This window comes from Momordica charantia (assembly GCF_013281855.1).
Source record: "Momordica charantia cultivar OHB3-1 chromosome 10 unlocalized genomic scaffold, Mcharantia_2.0 BLBB01000010.1, whole genome shotgun sequence".
Classification (NCBI taxonomy): domain Eukaryota; kingdom Viridiplantae; phylum Streptophyta; class Magnoliopsida; order Cucurbitales; family Cucurbitaceae; genus Momordica; species Momordica charantia.
Window position 1 is genome coordinate 4,312,253 of NW_028275158.1, and position 18,044 is coordinate 4,330,296.

The window sequence follows — 18,044 nt, forward strand, 5'->3', positions numbered from 1 at the left end:
AAATAATATGAATATATTGTTGTACTTTATTTGAATAGAAATTAAGAAGAGTTAAGTTAACGTTATTTTTTAATACAACAAAGATAAAGCAAGATATTTTGATTAAATTAACATTTGTTGAATAGTCAGAGATAATGAAAGACGAAGCAAAAAATTGTCAGAAAATTGAATTTTCTGACATTGTAAAGGTACCGGTAAGACTTGTACCAATAACCCCTTAAAATTTGAACAACCAAAATTAGATTTATTAAATTATAAGAATTAAATTAGTAGAAAATAGGAATGGACCAAAATAATATTTTAGCAATTTATTATAGAAATCATTTAAAAAAGTTCCGAACACGTTCTTGAAAGTTTAATTTTTTACTAATAAATTTGTGAACTTTTTAAACCGTCAAATATGTATTTAGTTTCTCAATTTTGTAACTAATATATCTTTACATTTTTAATTTTGAGTCTTATAGATCTTCGAATTTATTTGACATTTTTAAAAATCAACAAACATAGACACAAAATTCAAAGTTTAAAGTATCATCAGATATAAAATATTATTTTAGGTATATTAAAAAAATGATGAAAATATATCAAGATTTATTAAATAAAAAATGAAAAAAAATCTGAAAATTTAGAGAATACAAATATAATTTAACTATATTCTTATCGCAGCAGCTTTTTCAATTATTTGTATTATGTGTTTAAAAAAATATAAAAATACATAAAATTTATTTCACCAAAATGGTAAATTTTTTAAATTGAATTCTTACCCAGGTATCGGATTTAACTTCATTTTAACACAGGAATTTGGGTACAGCTCTGGTCGTGTTCCTTCTAGAAGCACGCTTTTCAACTCAACTTGAGTAGTTTTTATTTCTTACCTTATCAAAAGTCAAAAAATATTTTCCAAATTTAATCATTATTAGGTTTAGTTTTGTAGGAAAAAAACTTATAAAATTATTGATATAACTTTTCTCAAAAGATTCATTAACCAATATTTTTCCAACAAAGGCATATAAAAAAATGTATTTTATCTCAGTAATAACTAAATCTAAATTCTAAGATTTAGAGTGATGAGTTACTATCAATTTAATCATATTTTAGCACTCTTCCGAACAAGTAATTATCATAATTGGAGTGAAAATAATATTAGAGATTCTAACAAAAAGGGACTGTTTTGTTTCGTGGGAATCCAAGATTTACATTGGAAGGATATCTGGATTCTTATCTTTATTTCGCAGGTAAGATGCTCGAATACTCTAAGATGCCTATACGAGAGGGATCTAACGAATTTTTGGATGCTCTTTTAAAATATGGATTTTCAAGATTCTCGTGTTGAGGGTAGTCGCTCTTTACATTTTTGCCCTTCATTTTTTTTTATATATTTTCATTCACCAAAATTTTCTATTTTTTCATAAAAAATATTTATTTTTATTTTAAAATAATTAATGTACTCATCGTCTGATAAACAACTTGATGCAATTAAATATATATGTACATTACATTTTTATATAAAATAAATTACAATTAAATTATATAATTTATCCATTTATTTTTAATATTTTGAAGGAATTATATTATTAATAATATTTATTATCATAATTATATAATTTTAAAGCAACATATTTCTTTTTCCCTTCAATATAAATAAATTTCATGTAAGATATTGTCTTTTGGAAAAATATTAAAGTGAAAAATGAATCTATATCAAATTAATATGAATTAATTTGTTCTACAAAATAACATATAAAAACAAATTATTAAAGTAATAAAAATATATTTATTATATTAAATGAATGTATCGATTAAATAAATATTCAACGACATTTTTGGAACATTGTATAATTTTAACACATCTCCAAGAATAAATCTCGTAAAATAAATGTGGCTATCTAAATATTTTCAAACATCTTTATAAATTTTCCTATAAAATAAACATATCTATTTGAAAATGCTAGATATCTAAAATTTCAGACATATGAAATTTCAAACATGTTAGATACTAGCATTTAAAAAACATGTTGGCCCAAAATCTCCTACCTTTGATACCACTCTCAAAAGTGTTCTAAAACTCATATTTTGTCAACTGAATATCATGCAATGTTTTCTTAATTTATATATAAAAAAAAATCTTATCCACATAGATGTATGTTCAGATTATTTTAACTAAAATAAAGGTTAGAATAATTAAAAAAAGGTCCACAAAATAAAATAAAAAAAACGTGATATGATGGGTTTATATTCTGCTTCTTGCATTGAAATTGGCAAATGAATTTATTCTTTCATCTTAGAAATGATTCCATTTTTCTTATCTGTGAAAACAAATCCAGCCATTCCATTTTCACGCCAAATAACACAACACAACTTTCCACCATTTTTCTATTTAAAAAAAAAAAAAAAAACTTTCCCCAATTTTATCTTGTTCTTTTCCGAAAAAGACAAACGAATCACGTTTCACTTGGGGGGTTTTAGTTTTTAGTAACATAACATGCAAATTAAATACACTGTCTTGTAGGCTGTAATTACGAATTACCCATCTTTCTCTCTGTTTTCTCTCGCTCTACCACTCATTAATAAAACTGAAACTCATTATTTTCTCTCCCCATTATAACAAAACAGATCATAAATCAAAACATATTCCATGTGAACGCGTTGAAATTTCACCCCAAATCTTTGAAAAAAATCTCATCTTTCCAACCTCTTCTTCTTCATCATCTCGTCCTTTTCAAATTCTCTCCATTTCCACACAAACCCACTTATAAAACCCAATCCTCTCTCATCCCAACAAATCAAGAATAAGATCTCTCAAAAAATGTTTTCCTCTCACTTTTGAGTTGCAACACCCACAGTCCAAAATGGTACTTCTCAACCTTCGACAACCATCGTCTCTGTTTCTTTTCTTTTTCGTTTTGATTTCCCAATTCTTCGCTCTCGGTCTGTTCTTGGATGCCGACTCCGATGTTCTGATTCGGGTGAAAAATACCCATCTCGTTGATCCCAATGGTTGTTTGAAGAATTGGGTTCAGAACGAGGCTCGAAATCCCTGTAATTGGACAGGGATCACCTGCGATTCTAATAGTTCGTCCGTTGTTTCGATCGATTTGAGTGGTTTTGGTATCGCCGGCAAATTTCCGTATGATTTTTGCCGGATTCCGACGCTTAAAAACCTTTCTCTCGCCAACGACTACATCAATGGAACTCTACTGTCCCGCTCATTGTCTCTCTGCTCTCACCTCTACCTACTCAATCTCACCGGTAACTTATTCGTCGGAAAGTTGCCGGAGTTTTCCCCTGACTTCAGAGAACTGCAAATTCTTGATCTCTCTAGCAACAATTTTACGGGAGACATTCCAGAGAGTATTGGGCGATTACCGGCGCTGAAAGTACTTCGATTGAGTTCAAATCTGCTCGACGGGCCGGTGCCCTCTGTTTTGGGAAATCTCAGTGAGTTAGCGGAATTGGCCATCGCTTATAACAATTACAAGCCGAGTCCGATACCTTCCGAATTCGGAAATCTGAAAAAGCTCGTTAACATGTTCTTACCCACCTCGAATCTCATCGGGCCCATCCCTGATTCCATCGGAAACCTTGCTCTGCTCACCAACCTTGATTTATCTAACAATTCCATTTCGGGTCCGATCCCGGATTCAATCGGCGGACTGAGGAGCATAGAGACGATTCAGCTCTATAACAACCGAATCTCCGGTGAGTTGCCGGAGAGCATTGGTAATTTGACTACTCTGTTTTCTCTGGACGTGTCGCAGAACAATCTCACCGGAAAATTGTCTGAAAAAATCGCTGCGCTCCCTCTTCAGGTTTTGTATCTCAATGACAATTTCCTCGAAGGCGAGGTCCCGGAGAGTGTAGCTTCTAACCCGAATCTTTACAGATTGAAACTTTTCAACAATAGCCTTTCCGGTAAACTTCCCGGAAATCTTGGTTTGAATTCGAATTTGGTTGAGATTGATGTTTCCTCCAACAATTTCGATGGTGAAGTGCCGAAGTTCCTCTGCCATAGAAAGCAACTTCAGAGGCTTGTTTTATTCGACAACAGTTTCTCGGGAAATTTCTCAGAATCGTACGGCGATTGCGATTCTCTGAATTATGTCAGAATTGAGAACAATCAACTTTCCGGCGAGGTACCGAATTCGTTCTGGAATCTTTCTCGGCTTGATCGAGTTCAATTGTCGAACAACCTGTTTCAGGGCTCTGTTCCGCCGGCGATAAGCGGCGCTCGCGCTCTCACCGTGTTGTTGATTTCTGGTAATAACTTCTCCGGCCAATTGCCGGTGGAGATTTGCAAACTGCGGGAACTCGTACGGTTTGACGTCAGCAGGAATAGATTCTCCGGCAACATTCCTTCCTGTATAACGGATTTGAAGAAACTCCAAAAGCTCGACATGCAAGAAAACGCGTTCGCCGGTGAAATTCTCAAATCAGTCACGCCGTGGAAAGAATTAACCGACTTGAATCTCTCCCACAACCAATTTTCCGGCGAGATTCCGTCTCAACTCGGCGATTTACCCGTGTTAGCGTACCTAGATCTCTCAGCAAATTCACTTTCCGGCGAAATCCCCGAGGAACTGACGAAGCTGAATTTGAACCAATTCAACTTATCCGGCAACAAATTGAACGGAAAAGTTCCTTCCGGCTTCAACAACGAACTCTTCGTCGGAAGCCTACTGGGTAATCCGGGTCTCTGTAGCCCGGATTTGAAACCGCTGAAACCGTGCCCGAAATCCAAGCCCACCGCTTTCTATGTCGTGGTCGTCCTCTCGGTTCTCGCCGTCCTCCTCGTCGGGTCTCTCATCTGGGTAATCAAATTCAAGCTCAATCTCTTCCGCAAATCGAAATCTCCATGGAATGTAACAAAATTCCAACGGGTCGGGTTCGACGAGGAAGATGTAATTCCGCACCTGACGAGCTCCAACGTAATCGGGTCGGGCGGGTCGGGTACTGTTTTCAAGGTGGGTCTGAAAACGGGTCACACCGTCGCCGTGAAGAGTCTCTGGGGAGGCCACAACAAATTGGATACAGAGGGAGTTTTCGAGTCCGAAGTTGAGACACTGGGTCGGATCCGGCATGCGAACATCGTGAAATTGCTGTTCAGTTGTAGCAATGGCGAAGGAAACAGAATTCTTGTGTACGAGTATATGGAGAATGGGAGCTTGGGAGATGTTCTTCACTTACGCAAATTGGAAGCTCTATCGGATTGGTCGAAACGATTCGACATAGCCATCGGAGCGGCTCAGGGATTGGCTTACCTCCACCACGACTGCGTCCCCCCGATAATCCACCGCGACGTTAAGAGCAACAACATTCTCTTGGACGGAGAATTTCAGCCTCGGGTCGCCGATTTCGGATTAGCCAAGACGCTGCAGCAGCATGCAGAGGACGACGACGGTGGTCTAATGTCTCGCGTCGCTGGCTCCTACGGCTATATCGCCCCTGGTGAGTAACAAACGAGGACCTGATATAGCATGGCATGTTAAATCACCATTCAACTCAAAAGGCGCTTTATTCATTTTCTTAACGTTTTGATTTGCAGAGTATGGGTACACCATGAAAGTGACGGAGAAGAGCGACGTGTATAGCTTTGGGGTGGTTCTAATGGAGTTGGTGACTGGGAAGCGGCCGAACGATCCGTGGTTTGGAGAGAACAGAGATCTTGTGAAATGGGTGACTGAAGTTGCTCTATCAGACGAAGAGGATGAGAAGGCAATGAGTTTAGACGATATTATTGATGAAAAGTTGGATCCATCGACATGTGAGATTGAAGAAATAGCCAAAATGTTGGATGTGGCAATGCTTTGCACTTCTCCTTTGCCAAATGACAGACCTTCCATGAGAAGAGTGGTTGAGTTGATAAGGGATAGCAAATTGGTTCGTCCCAAATCTTGAACTATAAATTTTGTTTTCTTTTAGTGAATGTGAATACACAGTGTCCTAATTTTGTTGTTGAATGAAATTAATCGTGACTAGTATTTAGAATTTCATGTGCTTATATATGTTTTTTTTATTGAATTTATTGATCTGAAATTTATTAATTAGTTATTTGAGATTATAACAAATGAAAAAAATTGAACAAAAAGAAGTATTAGACTATAAATTTGTGTGTAGGAAGCTTGGCTCATCCCAAAAAGTTAATGGAGAGTGGTTAGGGGGCAGATTAACTATTTAATTGTATGATTAAGCTGGGTCATTGTCACAATGAGAAGTGTCAAGGATGTGGGTGGATCGTCTTAAAATTTCCTCAATTTTCAACCAATTAGCTTAGACTATGAGGTTAATTGAATGTTATCCTAATTGAGATGGATAGTGTCGTATGTGTGGTTCATGACTAGTTTTCAAGTAAGCACATGTGAGTTGTAGGTAAGAAGTATCGAGATTGTGATATTGATGATTTATTATGTTAGTACAAATTAGATGCGTATAAGTAAAATTGTATCATGACTAAATATCATTGTCTAAATAATAATATATTACCTTAGTTTTCATTTCACCTCATTGTAATATGATTTTTATTGTGATCATGTTTACCTTAACTACAGGTAGTTATGTCAAGTAATTATTCTAACTTTATCTTATTAGTTTTAATCATGTTTGATTGGTCTTTGAAAATTATATTCAATTTTGGTTTTGAAAAGTGGTTGTTCATTGTGGTATGTGCAAAATATATGGAGCAGAGAGAGCTTAACCATGAGTAAAAGTATTATAATTGAAGTGATGATAGGTGAGATGAATTGAAACACTTGAAAGTTCAATCACTCTCAAGGGTCGTTGAAAAAATAAAAATTTGATTATAAATGGTAATCAAAATCACACTGTGAACGTGATATATCATTAGAAAGATAAATTTACTCGCTATTCATATAGTACACGCATACATCAACTCTATTAGCTTTAAAATTAAACAGATACATGTCTTAACTAGAGCTACATTCAGATTGACAAAGAGATAGATAACGAACTCAAAGTTTACATGATCCATTTTAAATGATGTGCCAAAATTTTATATTTGTTCTTGCGCACCTTTTTCTCTTTTCATCTTTTTTTCTCTCTCTACCTCCAAAAAAGGCCTTTGGTTCTCCCATATCATCTTTTCCTCTCTTTATTCTCTCACACCAAACAGAATCTTTCATCTCTCTCGCTAATCAATTTTATTAGTTATTCGATCCAAAGCCACCAAAAAAACCACAATGATTCCTTATTAAGCACACAATTCAGTTCACCTATCGCACAATATATTCCTCAATCTATCTTTTTTTCTTTCTCGTGATCTAATTTTGCTCTCTATCTTTTTTCCTTTCTTGCTTGATTGGCCTCGTTTGATTCTCTATTTTCTGTTTCTAAACACTCGCTCTTTTCTGAATTTTTTCTCTTTCCTTTTTGCCTTTTTGTTTTTGCAATTCATCTTATAAAAAGTAGTTTTTGAGACCTTCTTCATGTTTTTTAAACTTGAATTGAATGTGTTTTCAAGAAAGGCGAAAGCATACCAAACAAATTCGTCCCCAATTTTCTAATTTTGATGGTCTAGTAATTAAGTCTTACCATGAGAATCTTTCAGGGGAGAATCTTCCCTTTGTTTTTGTATTTGCTTATTCTATAATATATATATACACACGAATTATAGCTCTTGTTCCAATTTTGTCGATAAACCTAACAATTCCTTACGTTTACCAAGTAACCATTACCACCTCAAAAAGTATTAATTACGAACACATTTCAATCCAAGCAGAGTTCACCGCAAACTGAGCTTTATAATGGCGGAAAGTTGATCTTATTAATCAGGAAGGGTAGTTTTGACAACACAAAAAATTGAACCAACATTCACATAAGATCCTAATTGCATTTAACAAACGCCAAATGGCCAAAGCATCCCTTTTGGAAAGGAAAATCAAACCCAACCAGTCGATGAAGTATTTCTGATATGAAGCGAAATGGGAAGAAGAATTATTATGCTCGATGTCCCCTTGAACCAAGGATAGTCCTCTTAGTGTTCCTTCGTCTCAAAGAGACCATCAGGACCTGATAGAAGAGGGATCAAGGAAAAACAAAACTTAACATCTTGGTGCTGATCTTTTTTTAATTAAAAAAATGCATGGTTACCATAGATCATCAATAAATTGCTGCTTTTGATTAGTACCATAGAACTTTTATTCTAAAAAGCAGAAAACAGTTTTTGAAAACAGCTTCTTAACAGTTCAAAAAGTAGTATCCATAAAACCCTGGGATGATCAACCAACAGATATAGAGGAAACCGTTTAAACTACTATTTGTCAATTTGACACCATAAAGACACTAAAAACAGATCTCAACATTATGAATGACCCAGGTTAGACTTCCAACATTGTGTTCAAGCAACAAAAACAGAGATAACAAAGTCGGTTAATCACTTTCTCTTCCTGATTACTATAAAACCAGTGACAAACCATCATAACGAAAAAACATTCATAATTATGTGCGAGGAAAGTATAGAGGAGTAAGCACTCAATTTATTGGAAGCTTACTACATTTTGTTTAAAAGTCAAATCTATGGAAAAAAAAAATACTTGCACTATAAACCACTAATTGGGGATAATGCATTTGATTAATTGTTTTTTTTTTATGAGACATTTTGGTTAATTGCTTTAAAAAATGAATAGTGAAATACTTGTGCAATACAGAGTTTGTATATTTTTGAAAATATAAAACAAATGCAAGGAGAATACAACATACCATTTTTTAGGAGGAAGACAATAAAACTAAATGACATCACCACTACAGTACCCAGTTCTATAGCTCCCTTATCAACTGCAATGAGATATAAAAGATGCCATAAACTTGTAATGAAGTGGAAGCTTACCCCATGGGAACTCTTTATTGCGTATGTGTAAATAGGGATATGCCTGCATAAAATGAAAACAAAACAAATATAAATGGGACACATATGAGAGTACAATGCATAGTGAAACTAAGATATTGAGATGTGGAGGGAAAAATAAATTGACTGAAGCTATAGCTCACAGGAGGCTCTTCATGGTGGGGGTGGCCCTTTGATAAATTATAGAATGCTAAAGTTGTGCAAGCTATAATGCCTGCATAAGTAATCTTCTCCCACTTTGCCGTCTCACCTGACATCACATCAAGAAAGAAAGTCCGTATAAGAAATAAAACATATGCAGTATGAACATAAAGGAAGAAGATATATCATAAAAAAGGAGCTTTATTGCACTCCTGCATACAATTTCTTATCGAACTTGCTACTTGTCCACTATAAGTCAGAAATAGTACTTGAAATAACAATACATAATTGTACCTAGTCAAAGTAAAGAACCAGCAAGTATATTTTTTGGCAAATCAAAGGAAAATAAATTCACTTCAACACGAATTTGAGCAGAAGAATCATGACACTGAATTGATTCATTTGTCCATCACCCCCACATCCTCTTCGTTAGTCATTGAAAAAAGCCCTTGGCTTTGTTCCAAAATTTTTCACACCCTTTATCTCAAAGGAGAATTTGTTTATAGAAGAACTAACCCCACTTATAAACTTACTACATTTATGTTTCTTTTCCAGTTTTCCTTTATGTCTTAATATCTGAGAGCGGAGTAGATGTACCTAAAACTTTATTGAGCATTCTTATCTAATTATAGAAATCAAGAAGTATATTAGTGCCACTCAGTAATCGACCAAGAAATTTTCTTCCCTCTCGTCTTCCTCCTCACCTTCTTTTTAAATCAAATCTACTCCTCAGCGACTGAGAACCTCATCAAATGTGTTACAGACAAGTATCAAATGCTCCCTTTGCAAGCTTCCCAATTTAAAAGGAACATAAAAACGTACGATCAAATTATTTAGGTCTGACTTTGTGTATATGACTCGATCATTAATATCATCCTTTTCCCCTCATTTCGTCAGATGAAAATAGGGCAGAAAAATTAAAGAAATCTAACATACAGGGGCTAAACGAAATTGTCAAAAGTAACAAGAAATAATTCTGACCATATAAAGAAAAGCAAATCGAGAGAGACGTGAACCAATTGCAGCGCAGACACAACCACGATCAAAAATACCAGAGAGATTTCGATTACAAACAATATTCTCTTAGCGAGAGAGATTGAGAGACTTACGAACATCATCGTGAGCAGAGGAAGCAAAGCCGCGTTTAGGCTGAGCAGAGTTTTGAGAGGCACCGCGGAAGGCGGCGCGAAGAAGATTGGATCGGATTGTCGCCATCGCCATTTTCTTCGAATCTCCCTCACAAATTAGCCGAGTATGAGAAAATGACCAAACCCTTGCAGTTTACCATTTAGATTAAGAATTCGTTCGCCGAAAGAATCCCAAGCGTGCGATCTCGGCACGTGCGACGATAGAGAGATAGAGACAAGGCCATCGACTTATCGAGCGAAAACTCTACACACAATTTTCCTTTAAAAAAGAGTTGACACCAAATTAACTAAACAGATATTAGTAATTACTAATTAGTATTAACAAAATGTTACATTTTATACTTAAAAAAATAATAATATTACATTTTAGATGGGAGGTTCCATCCCCAATTCAAGATCTTTTGTATTAATAAAAACTATATATTACATTTTACTAAATAAAATAGATATTAAATTCCTTTAGAGCAAATAGCAATAGCTCTTACATTAATTATATTAAGTTAAAAAATGGTTTTAGTGTACAAACTTTGCCCTATTATAAACAATTAAAATTTATAAATGACCAAGCTTAGTGTCCAAAAGGGGCTTGTGTCCCATTACCTATGCACCATATATTAAATTCTCATTAGTGTCTTTTAGTTACACCACATGTTTGCCCAATTGTCTATAAATCATATGCATTTCTCTTATAAATTTGTATTTTCATATTTTGTCCATTTTTTCGTTTTCTAACGTTGTTTCGTGTATTTGTAGTGCCTCGTTTTGCTCTTTAATTTCACAACATGCTCTTCTTTTTAATTTGATGTACCGTGACAAACAAATTGTCAAAGAAAAAAAAATTCATTTTTCTATTTCATTCCTAATATTTTAAAAGTTCCATTTTCATGTAGTATTAATTTTCTTACTATAGGTCAATATGCATTTGTTTATGACCGAGTGGTCATGAGTTCGACACCACTCATTCCACTTATTGTACTTAAAAAAAATCTTACCATCGAGTTCTTACCATCACAAAATCCAACCGTTTGAAACCCAAATATGTTCTAAGATTTGTTTATTTCCCTCTCAAATTACCTTATTGCTGCCAAAAAGGGAAAAAAAAAAAGAACCCTCATAATATTGCTCCAATGGCATCGGTACAAAGAACATCGTCTAAGTGGAAAATATTTACATGTAAAACAAAGAAATAAGAAGACTTTAACCGAGTCTTCACAACTAAATCAATGGATTAATACAATGAAATACATAAATCTTTTATAACATCTAAGAAGGATAATGAGAACAGTTTCTTTACTCATACAAATCATTCTATATGCAAACGAGGATTCACCAAGAAAGCTGCATCTAACCAGATGAAGATCAAATTTAATCTTCAATCGAGAGGACTCATAAAGCGCTAGCGGGATTTCGGTTTCCTCTTTTTCTGCATCTTCTTTCAAGTTTCAGGAGCAGGCTAAATCTCAACCCATGGCGAAACTGCAACAATATCAGGAATGAGCAGAAGAAACTTCTCCTTCCTTACCAATTTGTGTTTCATCTTCCAAGAAGCCGACAGACGAATCGACGACCACTGCAGGCATTTCTAACGTGGGTATGATTGGAGGTTTCATTCTTCGTGTAACTGTCATTTTCAATCCATCTGTTGTGTGAATTGTAGCTCCTGTTGTCATCTTTACCTGCAGGGATAATCTTAGTTTCATGAAACCTCTTAATTTTATAGTTTCTTGACATTACTCTCCCACTGTCCATAAAAAAAGAAACCAAGGATACAGCTTTTGACAAAAATCTAGTCTCTAAACCATGCGATCATGTCTATTTATTCTCTAAACTTAGAAGTTTCAATTACATATCGTGACTCTAATAATCCCTACCATTAACATTGTTAACTAAATAATGGAGTGATGTCTTTTAAATAAACGTTAGTTGATTTGACATGATGTATTAGACAAATAATTTTAGTATGTAGATAACTGGACAAAATAAAGTGTCATGATCTATGAAGGATTTGGTACTTTGCTTTAACAAGAAGATAGTCTGCATGAACTACTTTATCTTTTCTAACCGTTTACTTCTTTCTATCATCTATTTGTCAGGTCGTGCCAATGCCGCATGAAATCAAGCTTAAAACCATTCATACAACATAAAGGAAGACTGTAAGGACAGAAGGAAAGATGGAAAATAATCTCAGTTGGAAACATACAGGAGGTGCTCCAAGTGCAATTTGGAAGTCAAATCGCCGAACAAGCATCGCAAGTGCTACAACAGTCTGTAAATTAGAAAGGTAAATGTTTAACTTGCTTAGATGTGCTTTCTGAAAAATCTTTTTAAAAACATATTTTTAGATCATATGAGTGAAAACTTCATAACATTTTGAACAAATACCTCGTATGAAGCAAACATGTCTCCCACACACTTCCGCGGTCCTCCACCAAAAGGCAAATATCTAAAGTAACGATTATGATAGTTATTAATTCTTATAAAAGGTAACAAATGCATTGTTATAAACTTTCCTTTTGATAAGAAACAGAATATATTATTATAACAGACAAGTAAAGCTAACTATCATAAATGTTTAACCATCTAATTGAATCATCCCCTCTCTGTTTTGTTTCACATGTTTAGGAATAATTGAGTAAATCAAGAGATTCATTTGAGATAGTATTCTTATCTACCAACCAACTTGTTCTAAAGCATTTAAGATCAAAGTTGGCAATTTTTTTGTCAGCTTGAATTGTAGTTACACTCCATTCATGGCTGTAGATTTTGTTAGTACGTTGTTTTAACTACAATCAAAAGTTCCTCTCTCAAAATAAATAATTACACTTATAGTTTTTTAGTTTTTAAATTTCGTTTAAGGTTTTAATAGTACTTCAATAGAAATTAACTACTAAATAAAGGAATTGTTACTAAATCAACTTAATTAAACAAAAATAAAAACTAAAAACAAAATAGTTATTCGAGATGCCTTTGCTGCACATAAATGAGTATGTATCTGACCTGAAATTTTGATTTGTCTCATTTGGATTGGGTCCATCTAAGGGCCACCTTTCTGGATTAAATTTATCAGCATCGTCCCAGAGTTTTGGACTGCGATGCAAGTTCCAAACAGATATGAATATGTCCTCATCCCTGCAAAAATAGAACAGTACTTATCCATTATCCCTCTCCATGCTGAACATCAAAATAAGTAAAAAAAAAAAGGTAATTATGTGCTTTTAGGAATAGAGAAAAGAATCTATTGAAACTCATACCAATGGAAATCGAACCATGTGACGGAGAACGTTTACATAGAAGATAAATAAAGCTTCATATAATACTAGAGCTAACAGAAGAAAATGAAACAGTGATTTGCTATTTACTTTTTTATTCGGTACTTCCCGAGCATATCATTGTCAAGAGATCGACGTATTAAAACTGGTGGCTGTGGGTAAAGCCTCAAGGACTGCAGTAGCAGAAGGGTAAAGTCACAAGAATATATTAAATTAATCAGTTAAGAAGGAGAAGAATAATATCCTCTTACTTCATTAATTATTCGTGTGGCATATTTTAGGTTCTTCATATCTTCAATAGTTGGAAACCGATCCCCGAGGACTGAATCCACCTGTCAAAATTACATCAGTATGAAAGATAAAGATTCTCTATCTGCAATGAAATATAGGAGAAGACTTAACTACCTCCTCTTGAAGCTTGGCCATGATCCTAGGCTCCTGCAGCCAAAAACCATGGCTAAAGTTTAGAAGATTTCATGTTAAACAATATGAATTGAAAAGTAATCCAATGTATTTATGATGGATGCCTAATAAAACTATATCTGGATGATAAGGTGGAATGCAAAAAATAGAAACGGCATCAGTGTCTCAAAATATTCACACCTTCCTGAGAAAATCTTTAGTTAAAACTTTAATTTTGGTGTCTAAAGTTAAGCAGAAAGGACAGATATGAAACTCATTAAAATTTTAGATACTAAAATACACTTTTTTAAACTTCCGGGACCAAGACTATAATTCAACCAAAATTTATTACGGGCAGAAAATCTAGCGAAGGTTTCCAAGATCAACAGAAAACTAATAGATTACTAAAAGTAAAACTTTATCTCAAATTCGAAGATATTGATTACCTTGGAAAGAAGATAAAAGGTCCATGTTAAAACTGCAGCAGATGTTTCATGCCCAGCTATAAGCATAGTCATCAAGTCATCACGGAGCTGCTTGCTCGAAACCTACACATGATAGGCCAGAAAGTTGTCAACTAGTTGGGTCTCCAATTGTCATACTTGTCAACTATTAGTAACGTACGTCATCTCCTGATGCCAAAAGGAAATGGAGGATGCTCGGATCTTGCTCATTCATGTATTCCTCATGAAACTGCAGCTCCTCCTCATCAACCATCCTCTGCAAATGGGTGAAGAAGGAAAAGAGATTTGAGACCTTGATCAACTTATTCGTAAATATCCAATCTGATAGAAGCGGCAGTCAGTAATCAAATGAAGCCCCGCAAAATCAGGCAGTCATGTTAACCGAGATGAGAGATTAAAAGATAAGTCAGTTAAGAAATGGTGAAAGAAAGTGCTGGAGAATGCATATATGTGTCAGTTTGACCAATGAATTGATACATATTACTATAGAAGTGTAAAAACAGAAAATGAAACGAAGAGACATATGTGGTGCAGTTGCTTTGGGGGAGGGAAGAAGAAAAAGAAGAGAAATTTGAAAGTTGCTCCATCAATTTGCTACTTTACCTTGCATATAGCAATCAGTTGATCGAGGGTGTCATTGATAAATTTGAGGGCTTTAGAGACCTTTCTTTGCCGTGGTGAAATATCCTTCCAAATTGGAATTTCCCATATTGGAATTGGTGCGACACTGCGATCTTCTGCTTCTCTTAGCACAGTGTAAACAGCCTGCTCGAAATGGAATATAAGCATTTACAAAAAAAAAATGTAACGAATGTCATGATCAATATACGAATAAAGTTCACACCGAGAAAAAATAGAAGGGAAGGAATACCTCAACAATGCCAGTGTCGTTTGTAAGTGAATCAAAGTCATAATTAAAAACTGCCTTGCCAATGATATCTAAAGTCAGACGAGAGAACAGGGACTCCATTTCCACATCTACCCCATCAGATGCTGCAGCATCTAGCTTCGTGCAAAGCCTATCTGCAGCTTCTCCGAAAAGATTAATCATAGCACCTACATACTACATGAAAAAAAAGTGTAGATGTTATAAATGGATGGCTTAAAATGTAAGTTCTACATCAAAAGGATTTCTTAAGGGCTAGGAAGACCAAATTCACTAGTATTGACTGAAAACAGAGTACAGATCCATGAAGATTCAAAGGGCTAGGATAGGAAGACCGAATTCTTTAATAATGATTGAAAACAGAGTACATGTCCATGGGAAAATTTAAAGCTCCCCTTATTCTCCCTAACACCTAATTCTTTAACAAAAGTGTACCCCCCTCTATACAGAGAGCATTCTAAATAGGCAATAGCTACTAATACCATTCTCCCGCTTACATTAGTTATTTTCAGTTACCTTGCACGCATGCTAGAAACATTCCTATCCCGTGGATCTCCCTATGCACGCATGCTAGAAACATTCCTATCCCGTGGATCTCCCTATGTACACTTATAACAGGGGTTCACTAGCCATCCGCGAAGAGATGCAATGATGATCATACCTTCAGATGCAATGATGGTACTATTGCTCGTCTTCTTACACGCCATATCTCCCCATCAGCTGGTATAAGTCCCTTCCCCATGACAAAGTCTAGAATCTCAGCTAAGATACCCTGTGCATCCAAATATCATCACATGATATGTGTAAAGTATGCAGAGAAGGAACCAACAGATTGTAATAAGATGACAGGCAGGAATACCTTAGAATAATTCTTTGGATTATCCTTCAGTATATGTTTAGCAATGGAAGGATCAGAAACTATCAAAAATGACTGCAAGAAGATCAAGATATCACACATAGTAATAAATTATGGCATACCCTATAAATAATAACAATGTGGAAAAAGTTATGGCTACTTATAAAACTAAGAGGAAACAAACCTTTGGCCCAAAAGTCAACCTAAATATTCCACCATACGTGAGATAAAGCTCATACAGAGGTACGAAGAAGGGCTCACTACGAATTGCATTTACTGATCCTTTTGCTTCAGGGATCTTGGGATATCCTTCTTGAGCATTGACAAAACCAAATAATGTGTCCAGAACCTCGTTGGGAACACCAATCTTTGACAAGCCACTCCTCAATACAGAAGGAAAACTTGATTCCCAAAACAAAAACACATAATAAACAAGTATACGTCAGTTCAAAAATTTAGAAAGAGCTGTCAATTGGCATGAGATAAATAGAAGAATTACTAAAAACCCACCAGCTGGAAAATGTACAGCAGCAGAATGAATTCTTATTTAATCAAAATTAGTGCTTATACATGCCGATGGAATTACAAAATGTAAAACTAACCCATTCCAGCTCTAATTTGTTGAACCCCCACCCCAACCCAGAAATAGAAAAAAATACTCAAATAATTTCATACCCATCTTTTCCGACAGTGAATTCTCCAGAGGCAATCCGAGCAGACAATTCAGCTCGCCGTTTCTCTTCAAGTAGCCGCTCCACACTTTTAACTCCATTATCCAATGAATCGGGCTCCTTCCCATTTGAAGAAGCACATTTAACGATGCATAAACCATAAGCTCCTACGAAACCCAAAAGCCAAACAAGGGTAAAAACAAGGGGCAAAGAATCCCACAATGAAGAACGATAAATCACTTTACTAAATGAAAGGTAGCTGCCAACAAACCTCCTTGACACTGTGGATAAAAAGAGGAAGATGGGCCAGTGCATACTAATCTATGGGCGCTAAATTTCCTCTGAACGGATGATCGGGTCGAGAATGAAGAACAAGGTTTAAGCATGGTGAAATTGGCAGCCATGGAAGATGGGCTGCCTTGGTTATGGATAGAATTCAGATATCAGAATCGGAAATGAACAGAGAAGAACAATTTTGAGAGGTCTCGAGGAAGCGACTTGTAAAGAGAAGGGAGTGTGAAAAAAAGATAATGCCGGACCATGTGTTTGGCGTTTGCGCTGTTTCAACCGCTAAGAAACAGCTATCGGTATCTTGATAGCAAGTCGGTACTATAGATTCCGCCTGAGAAGCTCACGGCGATACAGCGAGGAAACAAATGTTTTATGTCACTTTGCATAAAATACTTAACGTCGTTTTAGTTCTTTTTGAGCATAATTAAGAAAATAGACCCTCAAACTTTTCTACGCGTAGATTGGATTTTATCGATGATAACAGAAGATGTGACGAATGATGTACAAGTAAATAAAATCAAAATTCAACCTTGCTGGTTTTGCCAGCACCAAGAGTTGGCACCTCAAGAAATTGTCCCGTAGTTCTTATAAAATGGAAGATTATTTGAGAACTGTTATAGAATCCTCTCTTTTTTTATTCCTTGTTTAAATTTTTTATTTAAACAAAATAAAGTTGTTGAGTTGTTTTTTTTCCAATAACAAATTTATGAATAGTGTTTTCGAAGTATATTCACAAACCATTCCATCATAATTTTTAAAAATAACTAAGAACAAAAACAAGAGAATATTCTCAAAGTTCTCCAAACTGTCCTTTGGTTTTCTCGTCTCCATTTCTAACTTTTTGGAACAAAAATAGAGTTTAGATATACCTTTTTTTTTTAGATAAGAAACTTGCTTGTATTAAGCTGACACAGAAAGTTTAGATACACTTTGTTATAATAATTCATAATCAAACACTTTTGCTTCTCAATTTAGCATGGCTCAGTTTCAGCCCTCAAATCAGATCGAGTTGATGTCGAAATATAGACACACATCACAGAAAATAAGAATGAAACATGA

At 35.0% G+C, this 18,044-nt stretch overlaps 3 protein-coding genes across 3 annotated transcripts; 1 reads left to right on the forward strand and 2 right to left on the reverse strand.

The window, feature by feature from the left end:
- The first annotated feature begins 2,605 nt into the window (after nt 1-2,605).
- Nucleotides 2,606-5,985, forward strand: HSL2 (HAESA-like 2). Its single transcript, XM_022281189.2, has 2 exons — nt 2,606-5,445; nt 5,543-5,985. The coding sequence occupies exons 1-2, from the start codon at nt 2,850-2,852 to the stop codon at nt 5,893-5,895; spliced, it is 2,949 nt and encodes a 982-aa protein (XP_022136881.1). The 5' UTR covers nt 2,606-2,849; the 3' UTR covers nt 5,896-5,985.
- A 1,761-nt stretch (nt 5,986-7,746) lies between these two features.
- Nucleotides 7,747-10,267, reverse strand: LOC111008246 (cytochrome c oxidase-like protein). Its single transcript, XM_022280879.2, has 4 exons — nt 10,108-10,267; nt 9,001-9,107; nt 8,840-8,882; nt 7,747-8,022 (listed from the first exon to the last, which is right to left on the reverse strand). The coding sequence occupies exons 1-4, from the start codon at nt 10,217-10,219 to the stop codon at nt 7,988-7,990; spliced, it is 297 nt and encodes a 98-aa protein (XP_022136571.1). The 5' UTR covers nt 10,220-10,267; the 3' UTR covers nt 7,747-7,987.
- A 972-nt stretch (nt 10,268-11,239) lies between these two features.
- Nucleotides 11,240-17,356, reverse strand: CYP97A3 (cytochrome P450, family 97, subfamily A, polypeptide 3). Its single transcript, XM_022280878.2, has 16 exons — nt 16,966-17,356; nt 16,699-16,861; nt 16,208-16,424; nt 16,027-16,098; nt 15,829-15,939; nt 15,153-15,344; nt 14,885-15,046; nt 14,442-14,537; nt 14,264-14,365; nt 13,821-13,853; nt 13,667-13,747; nt 13,506-13,588; nt 13,144-13,275; nt 12,529-12,589; nt 12,347-12,412; nt 11,240-11,822 (listed from the first exon to the last, which is right to left on the reverse strand). The coding sequence occupies exons 1-16, from the start codon at nt 17,096-17,098 to the stop codon at nt 11,634-11,636; spliced, it is 1,893 nt and encodes a 630-aa protein (XP_022136570.1). The 5' UTR covers nt 17,099-17,356; the 3' UTR covers nt 11,240-11,633.
- Between the last annotated feature and the right edge of the window lie 688 nt (nt 17,357-18,044).